The following is a 10,832-nucleotide window of genomic DNA, read 5'->3' as shown; positions in this document are numbered from 1 at the left end:
CCCCCCCCCACCCCCCCCCCCCCCCACCCCCCCCCCCCCCCACCCCCCCCCCCCCCCACCCCCCCCCCCCCCCACCCCCCCCCCCCCCCACCCCCCCCCCCCCCCACCCCCCCCCCCCCCCACCCCCCCCCCCCCCCACCCCCCCCCCCCCCCACCCCCCCCCCCCCCCACCCCCCCCCCCCCCCACCCCCCCCCCCCCCCACCCCCCCCCCCCCCCACCCCCCCCCCCCCCCACCCCCCCCCCCCCCCACCCCCCCCCCCCCCCACCCCCCCCCCCCCCCACCCCCCCCCCCCCCCACCCCCCCCCCCCCCCACCCCCCCCCCCCCCCACCCCCCCCCCCCCCCACCCCCCCCCCCCCCCACCCCCCCCCCCCCCCACCCCCCCCCCCCCCCACCCCCCCCCCCCCCCACCCCCCCCCCCCCCCACCCCCCCCCCCCCCCACCCCCCCCCCCCCCCACCCCCCCCCCCCCCCACCCCCCCCCCCCCCCACCCCCCCCCCCCCCCACCCCCCCCCCCCCCCACCCCCCCCCCCCCCCACCCCCCCCCCCCCCCACCCCCCCCCCCCCCCACCCCCCCCCCCCCCCACCCCCCCCCCCCCCCACCCCCCCCCCCCCCCACCCCCCCCCCCCCCCACCCCCCCCCCCCCCCACCCCCCCCCCCCCCCACCCCCCCCCCCCCCCACCCCCCCCCCCCCCCACCCCCCCCCCCCCCCACCCCCCCCCCCCCCCACCCCCCCCCCCCCCCACCCCCCCCCCCCCCCACCCCCCCCCCCCCCCACCCCCCCCCCCCCCCACCCCCCCCCCCCCCCACCCCCCCCCCCCCCCACCCCCCCCCCCCCCCACCCCCCCCCCCCCCCACCCCCCCCCCCCCCCACCCCCCCCCCCCCCCACCCCCCCCCCCCCCCACCCCCCCCCCCCCCCACCCCCCCCCCCCCCCACCCCCCCCCCCCCCCACCCCCCCCCCCCCCCACCCCCCCCCCCCCCCACCCCCCCCCCCCCCCACCCCCCCCCCCCCCCACCCCCCCCCCCCCCCACCCCCCCCCCCCCCCACCCCCCCCCCCCCCCACCCCCCCCCCCCCCCACCCCCCCCCCCCCCCACCCCCCCCCCCCCCCACCCCCCCCCCCCCCCACCCCCCCCCCCCCCCACCCCCCCCCCCCCCCACCCCCCCCCCCCCCCACCCCCCCCCCCCCCCACCCCCCCCCCCCCCCACCCCCCCCCCCCCCCACCCCCCCCCCCCCCCACCCCCCCCCCCCCCCACCCCCCCCCCCCCCCACCCCCCCCCCCCCCCACCCCCCCCCCCCCCCACCCCCCCCCCCCCCCACCCCCCCCCCCCCCCACCCCCCCCCCCCCCCACCCCCCCCCCCCCCCACCCCCCCCCCCCCCCACCCCCCCCCCCCCCCACCCCCCCCCCCCCCCACCCCCCCCCCCCCCCACCCCCCCCCCCCCCCACCCCCCCCCCCCCCCACCCCCCCCCCCCCCCACCCCCCCCCCCCCCCACCCCCCCCCCCCCCCACCCCCCCCCCCCCCCACCCCCCCCCCCCCCCACCCCCCCCCCCCCCCACCCCCCCCCCCCCCCACCCCCCCCCCCCCCCACCCCCCCCCCTCCCCACCCCCCCCCACCCCCCTTCCCCCATCCCCCCCCCCCCCCTACCTCCCCACCCCCCCCCCCCCCCCCCCCCCCCCCCCCCCCCCCCCCTCCCCCCCCTCTCCCCCCCCCTCCTCTCCCCCCCCCCCCCCCCCCCCCCCCCCCCCCCACCCCAAATTGCCCACCCCTGTTATAGATGGAGGCAGGGACGTAGGTAAGGGGGGGGGGGTGTTCTCGGGTTCAAACCCCTCCCATTACATGTCCGGCTTGCTTGAAACAATGCATGGAATGGAACAGCCGGAATGGCAGCTCAGTCACTGAACCAACCCCATAAAATATCTATACCTCCGTCACTGGATGGAGGCAGGTGACCGGTATGTACGGCACAGCCACTGGGCTGCAACTATCCCCAGACATAAAGCCAGGTGCAAGGTTAAGTTTGACCCCCATGTCTGGGGATAGTTGCAGCCCAGGCCCAATGGCTGATACCAACTCCGGGTTGGGACATTCCTGGAGATTTGGGGATGGAACCTAGGGAGAGAGGGGTGGGTTTGGGCAGCCCACAGAGCTCCTCTCCCATAGCTGCCATTTCCTCCAGGCGGTTCTCCAGATGTTCATGGACTACACATCCAATTGGCCATGCTGGCAGGGGCTGATGGGAATTGTAGTCCACAAACATCTGGAGAGCCGCAGGTTGCAGACTCCTGCTCCAGGGGAATCAAACGAGAGCTCCGCCGTAATTCTGGGAGATCCCCAGACACCGCCTGGAGGTTGGCATCCCTAGTATGAGCATGGATGACCTGCCTGTACAGACAGCCCAAGCACGTGGCGACAATATTCCTGAATACCAGAGGGGTGTCTTGTTAGCTCACTGCATTAAAGAATAAACAGGAGTCTCATGCAACTTTCTAGACTAGGAAGCTTTTTATTTCAGAGAGCAGCAGCGGCGTAGGAGGTTAAGAGCTCGTGTATCTAATCTGGAGGAACCGGGTTTGATTCCCAGCTCTGCCGCCTGAGCTGTGGAGGCTTCTCTGGGGAATTCAGATTAGCCTGGGCACTCCCACACACGCCAGCTGGGTGACCTTGGGCTAGTCACAGCTTCTAGGACAGTGATGGCGAACCTATGGCATGGGTGCCAGAGGTGGCACTCGGAACCCTCTCATCATTTGGGGGGTGGAAAATCACACACACACCCCACACACATCTAGACTGACCTGGGCCACTGAGCACAACGTGCACACACTGCAGTGAGCAGGGAGGACTCGGCTGGCAGGCCTGGTGCCTGTGCTCCGGGTGGCTGCTGCCCGAGGGGGGGGGGCACAGAGGAGGCAGAGATGCTAGAGAAGCAGAGAGCGGTGATCGTGGGACTTGCTGGAGGCTAGAGCAGGCTGGCCCCTGCTCGAGCAGGAGGGGCAGAGGAAGAGGGAGCCAACCGTTTTCTTCAGCATTCAGGTTAAATTGTCGGGTTGGCACTTTGCGATAAATAAGTGGGGTTTGGGTTGCAATTTGGGCACTCGGTCTCAAAAAGGTTCGCCATCCCCGTTCTAGGAGCTCTCTCAGCCCCACCTACCTCACAGGGTGTTTGTTGTGAGGGGGGAAGGGCAAGGAGATTGTAAGCCCCTTTGAGTCTCCTGCAGGAGAGAAAGGGGGGATATAAATCCAAACTCTTCTTCTTCTTCTTCTTCTTCTTTTATTTCAGTGTAAGCTTTTGGGGACGAGAGCACTGCTGTTTGGGGGACGCCTGGGTGGAGAGACCCTTTCCACCAGCTTTTGAAGCTAAAAAAAGTGATCTCCGTGCCTTGCTCTGGCGGAGAAGTGACAGACGACTTACAGAGGCTGGGACCCTGTGCATACCTACACAGAGCCAAAATCCTTTCAAAATACCAGCGTCGCTCTGCCTCTAGGTTAGCAGTTACAAAACACACAAGAAAATTGATTGTATTTTTATTGTATACTGTGCACCGCCCGGAGCCCTCCGGGGATAGGGCGGTATAAAAGCCTAAAGTATAAATAAATATAAAAATAAATAAATAAAAGATGGATTAAGAATTGCTGGTCCACAGAGGTATATGTATAAAATAATGATTAAAGCAGCAGCCCATGCAACAATAGCCTTGGGCTGGAAAGAAAATAAAAAAATGGACACTTCCAAAATGGTGAGAATATATCTGGGGAAAAGTGACACTGGATATTTTCGATATATTAACCAAAAATACGACGCGGTAAGATAAACAGAATGCAATTTCGAAGGTATGGATAATATACGTGGACTGGAGGAAAGACGCTCGAGTCGATGAAGACATATGGGAGAAGAGGCTACAGAGAATGAACTTACTGCTGTCTGTGTGACAAAACTATGAAGAAGAAGTAATGGGGGAGGGAGAAAAGGGGGGGAAAGTATCGTTTGAAAAGGTATGAAGAAGGAAAATACTATAAACCAGTGATGGCGAACCTTTTTGAGACCGAGTGCCCAAATTACAACCCAAAACCCACTTATTTATCGCAAAGTGCCAACACGGCAATTTAACCTGAATACTGAGGTTTTAGTTTAGAAAAAAAGGCTGACTCCGAGAAGTGTGTTACTCGGGAGTAAGCTTGGTGGTAGTCTGTGGCTTTGTTTTGAAGCAACCCTGCAACTCTTCCAACGGGTTAATCACGACCCTAGGAGGGTTTACTCAGAAGCAAGCCCCACTGCCAGCAACTGAGCTTACTCCCAGGTAAAGATTGTGCTTTAGTTCTTTGTATGAAAATCAGTGGGGTTTAACAGCACTTAACAGGGTTAGCTACACTGCTTCCCCAAAACTAGGTCTTAGGTTTAATGCTAATAATTGAGCCCAGCGGCCCAGGCCAGCCTAGATGTGGTGGTGGGGGGGGGGATTTCCCCCTCACATGATGAACTCTGTGCGTGCCCACAGAGAAGGCTCTGAGTGCCACCTCTGGCACCCATGCCATAGGTTCGCCACCACTGCTATAAACTGTAAAATTCAAATGATACAATAAAAAAAAATTTTTTTAAAAAGAATTGCTGGTCAACCTGACAGATAAAGGGATTTACGGTTTATCTAAAGCTTCGGGTGCAAGGATGAAATAATTTATGAAAGAATAAAGCAAAGAAAGTGGTGGAATTGGTATGCTGGAGAGAACAGATATATTCCGGATTGCTTGGGGGAGGGAAAATTAAGAGTCGGCCCATTCAGCCTGGTGTAGTGGTTAAGAGCAGGTGCACTCTAATCTGGAGAACCGGGTTTGATTCCCCGCTCTGCTACTTGAGTTGTGGAGGCTGATCTGGGGACTCCAGCTGTGCACTCCAACATATGCCAGCTGGGTGACCTTCGGCTAGTCACAGTTCTTCGGAGCTCTCTCAGCCCCACCCACCTCCCAGGGTGTTTGTTGAGGGGGGGGAAGGAAAGGAGATTGTCAGCCCCTTTGAGTCTCCTTACAGGAGAGAAGGGGGATACAAATCCGAACTCCTCCTCCCCCTCCCCCTCCCCCTTCTTCTTGGGTGAACGGTTCCACGGGGAGAATTTTGAACTGCTCCAAACTTTGGTCGATTCCGCACACCAAATGTAAAACATGTTGCAGTTGTTATAAAAGAAACCGTTTTCCTTTTTCCCGTTCCCAAGCGTGCCGTTCAGGCAGCAACTGGAGCCCACGGAAACAATCGGGGTTGCTTCCACCCCCTTGCACAGAGATTCTTCTCTTTTTAAAAAAATTCCGGCAACACATAAGTAACTACGCAGGCACACCGAAATGAACCCCCGCAGCCATCCCAAAATATGATTGGCTGCACCTGTGTAGCTGCGCATGTGCAACACACAAAATTAAAAGGAAAAGGAAAAGGGGCGTCCCTGCAACGGCAGGCAGATTCTCCCTGACCGTGGACAGCCCCGGTGGAAGGAAGGGAAATAAAACTCCTCCTGCTTTATATCCTGAAGGTCTGGAAAAGGGGATTTTGATGGCCCTCAACAATGTCTCTGCCCTGTTATAAATTGGCAGGGCTGCCAATTCCTGGGTGGAAAAAAACTGGAGGTTTGGGGGGTGGCCTGAGGGGGGATGAGGTTTGGGGAAGGGACAGACCACAGCAGAGTCCACTCTGCAAAGCCCCCATTTTCTCTAAGGCAGGGGTAGGGAACCTTTAACACTCAAAGAGCCATTTGGACCCGTTTTCCAAGGGAAAAGAAAACACTTGGAGCCGCAAATAATTTTTGACATTTAAAATAAAGATAACGCTATATATATAGGGGTTTTTTTACCTTTTACTCCGCTCATTCTGGAGAAGCTGCGATGGATGTGCTCCCGCCTCTGCTGCCGGTGCAGGGTGGGCAAGGATGAAGCCGGGCTGCTTCGGCCTTGCATTGGGCGCCGGGAAAGCACTACCGCCCCGCTCCAACGGGCGGGCGAGAGGGGAAGCGAGGCGCGGCGCCGCCCAGCAGACCGCGGGCAGTTAGTGCCTCCCGCCTCCTGCTACCACTCGCAGGGCGGGCAAGGATGGGGTCATGGGCTTGGCTCTATGGAGCCACAGTGCAGCGGGCAGAAGAGCCGATGCTGGGCTCTCCTCGAGCCAAGCTAGGTTCCTCTACCCCCCCTGCTCTAAGGGAACTGATCTCTGTTGTCCGAAGAACAGTTGCAATCCTGGGAAATCTTCAGTTCCCAAACCCCTGGCAGATTTTCACTGGGCCGCCCTGTGGGTTCTCAAGTTTATGTTTCTCTATTTTAAATGCTTTGGGCTTTTTTAAAAAAAAACAACGTGCTTGTATACTTCAGGGTTTCATCGGCTGGTTTTTAACGGCTGTGGATGTGAACGGGTTGATCTTGTTTTCTTCGGCTGGCTGCCTGGAACAGGTCCCTTAGGAAGCAGGCTAAAAAGGCTTTTGGGAAATCAAGAACCAACCGGCTGCAGCAAGGACCTTTCCAGCGGAAATGACAAGAGGCCAGCTTCAGGTTGGAAAATTCTTGGGAGGTGTGGAGGTGGAGCCGAGGGAGGGTAGACTTTGGGGGAGGGGGGAGGCTCAGCCGTTTATAATACCAGGCACCCCACCCTACAAATAGCCATTGCTGTAATCTGAAGATCAGATGTAATTCTGGGAGGTCTCCAGGCCCCGCCTGGAGGGTTGGCAACCCTAATGCTCAGCCAATGCCTGCTTCAAACTTACACAACTCTCCCCTTCAAAGGTTCCAAGGCTACTTTAAGGGCAACTGTGCTACTCTTCAAAGCATGCCTTCCTCTTCCTCAATTCCTTCTCTCTAAAACCCTGCATCACCCCCCAGATCAAACCTGTAGCTCTTTCTTATTCCTGCGGCGGAAGTCCCTCGCAACTGGTTTCCTGTTTGGGGGTAACCCCCACCCTCTAAATATGCTCCTTTGGCCCTCTCAGGTATCTCTATGGGAATAGCTTTCTCCAGAACAAGGACCGGTTGACCATCACTCTTAGAGTCCTTGGGACAACTGCTATGAAAACTCATCTTGAATCTCAGGTAGGGTTTCCAGGTGCAGGCTAAAGGTGAGCAATCTCCTGGCAATTCCTGCTTCCGCCTGCCGACACTCAGCTGTTGGGCAGGTGAAAGCAGGCTGGCTGGAAAGGGGAAGCAATGAGTGTGCACGCATTATTGTCATTTCCAGCACAAACGTGGAAGCCCCAGCATCACGCTAGGGCTATGCTCTATCACTCTCCCCAAAACTCTATGGAAATCATAGAGTTTGGGTGAGAGTGATGGGGCACCCCGCTGGTGCGATGCTGGTGCTTCCGTATTGCATCATCCTGCACGGATGCTGATCACCACAACCTGTCTAACAGACTTCCCTCTGTGATACACCTCTGAAGACACCAGCCACAGAAGCAGGCAAAACGTCAGGAACAAGATCCACCAGACCACGGCCACGCAGCCCGAAAAGCCCACCAGAACCAGTAATAATCTTACAGTTATTATTATGTTTACATAATTGATTCCGCCTCAAATGATAAAGTTCTCATTTCTCATCAAATTCATGTTTTGGGGAAAGGGAGGGGTTTCAGTGGGGTGTAGAAGAAGAGTTTGAAGAAGAAGAGCTTGGATTTATATCCCCCCTTTCACTCCTGTAGGAGACTCAAAGGGGCTGACAATCTCCTTGCCCTTCCCCCCTCACAACAAACACCCTGTGAGGTGGGTGGGGCTGAGAGAGCTCCAAGAAGCTGTGACTAGCCCAAGGTCACCCAGCTGGCGTGTGTGGGAGTGTACAGGCTAATCTGAATTCCCCAGAGAAGCCTCCACAGCTCAAGCGGCAGAGCTGGGAATCAAACCCGGTTCCTCCAGATTAGATACACGAGCTCTTAACCTCCTACGCCACTGCTGTAATACCATGGAGTCCACCTTCCGAAGGGACCATTTTCTCCAGACAAACTGATCTGTGTAACCTGGAGATCAGTCAGCTACTCTGCGTGGAGGCCAAGTTTGGATTGGGACCACAACATGAAAGAGGATAGGGCGTCCCCTGACCTGAAATAGCTGCGGGGAACCATTATGTGCCACTTTGAAGAAATTAAATGTGGCCATTGGTCCATGTTTTGGGTCAGGAAAATATCATATGGGCAAGTTCAAGGCTCTTCTGCTTTCCCCCCATCTTGATCCACGTTGTCTGGACCCATGTGCTTGAGAACGGATATTTGAGCAAGCTTGTTTTCTGCTGCCTCAGAGACTAGGACACGGAGTGATGGTTTCAAGGTGCAGGAAAAGAGATTCCACCTAAACATCAGGAAGAGCTTTCTGACTGTCAGGGCTGTGCGACAGTGGAATTCACTGCCTCGGAGAGTGGGGGAGTCTCCTTCTTTGGAGGTTTTTAAAGAGAGTCTGGATGATCATATGTCAGGAGTGCTTTGATTGTGCGTTCCTGCATGGCAGGGGGTTGGACTGGATGGCCCTTCTGGTCTACTTCCAACTCTATGAGTCTATGGAAGTTCCCAGGGTGGAATCCCATGACGTTCCACATCTCTGCCCCAGGACTTTTGAAATCTGTGAATCAGCTTTCAGACGATCTCAAGCAAGGTAGGGCGGCCAGCCTCTAGGTGAGTCCTGGGGACTGCCTGCTATTACAACTGATCTGCAGATGACCAAGATGTCTTCTTTGGAGAAACTGACTGCTTCAGAGGATGAACTCTATGGCCAGCTATAAACTGGGGCTCATTCCGCACATGCAGAATAATGCACTTTCAAACTGCTTTCAGTGCCCTTTGAAGCTGTGCGGAATAGCAAAATCCACTTCCAAACAGTTGTGAAAGTGGTTTGAAAATGCATTATTTTGCGTGTGCGGAAGGGGCCTGGTGCTCTGAAGGGAGATTCTTTTCAGGGCAGAACTTCTGTTGTGGACACCTTCCCCCCCCTCCCCACACACTGAGTGGCAGATCCCATCATCTCTGCTGTTTGTGACAGCAAGCAAAGTGTGACCTTTTCCCCTGTGTCACAGGGAAGACGAAAGAAACGGCCTTGACTTAATCTTTGTTTTGGGCTTTTTTCTGCCATTCCACCACCGCCGATCTACTTCTGCCCTCTCCAATGATCAGGAGGGCTTTGTAAAACTTTATTTCTGATTCAAACATGTGTACCACATTAGATCTGTACAAATAATGATAAATCTAATACAGGAATGTTGAAATAATAAGCCTCTCTCTTCTCCCGTGGCAGCAGCAGCAGGAAGTGTGTGCATGCATGCATGTGTGTGTGTGTGTAGGGGAAGAAAAGAGAATCTCAGTTCTGGGATATGGTCCCTTTCAGTGTGGTCCAGAGAACTGCTTTGCCTCTTTCATTTGGGGAGGGGGATTATTTTTTGGAAAGGGGCTACAATATTGATACAACAGCTTTAACAATTGCAGCAATCTTGTGACTTCCGGGTGTAATGAAATGTGCACCTTTAAAAGTGAGTTGATGGATGGAGTTAGGAGAAGCAGGACTGAGACCCAGGAGAGTTCAGCAGACTAACCACACAGCAGGCAGTGGGGTACTTCTGCAAACAGAAATGTGAGGAGACCCCCCCTACAACCCCAGTGTGCAGAGAAGAGCCCCAAGGAAAGTGTTCCCTGCATAATGGGCCTATGACATTATACCCTGCTGATGTTCTTCCCCAAACCCCATCCCCAAAATCTCCAGATATTTTCCAACCCAGAAGTGGTAACCTTAAAGCAAAAGGATGGGTCAACTGTCCCCCATTCTGGACCAGATGTGGCCTGCTAGGCAATTTGTCACACTCCATGGTGGCCTTACCAAATTAATTGCTTTAAAACATTTATCAGCTGCCTGTGGGAGTCAGGCAGATCATGTTGTGACTAAAACAACAATCATAAATTCTGTGGTCCCTGACCCCTCGATGATGCGGCTGGCCTCCACACGGGCCAGGGCCTTTACGGCTCTGGCCCCGGCCTGATAGAACGCTCTCCCACCAGCTGTCCAGGCCCGGCAGGATCTCAGTGAATTCCGCCGGGCCTTTGGAGGGACCGGCCGCTGATGGTGCCCCCCCCCTTTTTCTTGGCTCTTACATCTGGGCCTTATACTATCCGATGGGACTCGCTGTTCCTCCCTTTGGGAAAGGATTTAATAATAGGTAGCTGGGTACCACTCATACTTATAATTATCAGTGTCACAGTTAGTCTTTCGCTGCTTTTATAGATTTTAACTGATTTATGGTTTTATGACTGTATTTTATTATATGTTGTACACCGCCCGGAGCCCTTCGGGGATAGGGCGGCATAAAAGCCCAAAGATCCAGCTTATTATTACAAGTCATTGACTCTATGAAAACCCTGACAGAGCTTGATAAAGTAAATATGCTCTTAAACTGTAATGACCTTGACTGTTGTCTCGCAGTGGCAAAGTTTCTGGCTGAGGTTTGCGAACTGAACTTATGATCCAGTGTTGAAGTTTTATCTAGTAATTTTAACTGTATTTATATTGTATGTTCTGTATGCCAATAAAGGCTTATTGGAAAAAAAAAATTTTTTAAGCCCAAAGTATAAATTAAATAAATAAATAAATAGAGTTGCCAACCTCCTGGCAGTGCCTGGAGATCTCCCAGTATTTTAACTGATCTCCAGACAACAGAGCTCAGTTCCCCTGAAGAAAATGGCTGGGTGGACTCTGTGACATTATTCCTTGTCAGGGTCCACCCCCCAAAATCTCCAGGTATCTCCCAACCCAGTGTCGGCAACCCTATAAAAAGGGATAAAAGACCACAGTTCTAAAATCTCAATTAGGACTGCCAACCAATTACAAAAACCCTAA

General features: G+C 56.4%; 1 protein-coding gene across 1 annotated transcript; it reads right to left on the bottom strand.

Moving 5' to 3' along the window:
• Nucleotides 1–319: 319 nt before the first annotated feature.
• Nucleotides 320–1,177, bottom strand: LOC125429089 (glycine-rich cell wall structural protein-like; the record flags this gene model as incomplete). The annotated part of the gene is made up of 1 exon (XM_048489864.1): nt 320–1,177. A coding segment is annotated over one exon (858 nt), but the record flags the coding sequence as incomplete, so codon positions are not given.
• Nucleotides 1,178–10,832: the final 9,655 nt, after the last annotated feature.

This window comes from Sphaerodactylus townsendi, linkage group LG03 (assembly GCF_021028975.2).
Source record: "Sphaerodactylus townsendi isolate TG3544 linkage group LG03, MPM_Stown_v2.3, whole genome shotgun sequence".
In the NCBI taxonomy this organism is placed as follows: Eukaryota; Metazoa; Chordata; class Lepidosauria; order Squamata; family Sphaerodactylidae; genus Sphaerodactylus; species Sphaerodactylus townsendi.
The sequence above is the reverse complement of the archived record's forward strand: the minus strand, read 5'-3'. Positions and strand labels throughout refer to the sequence as shown.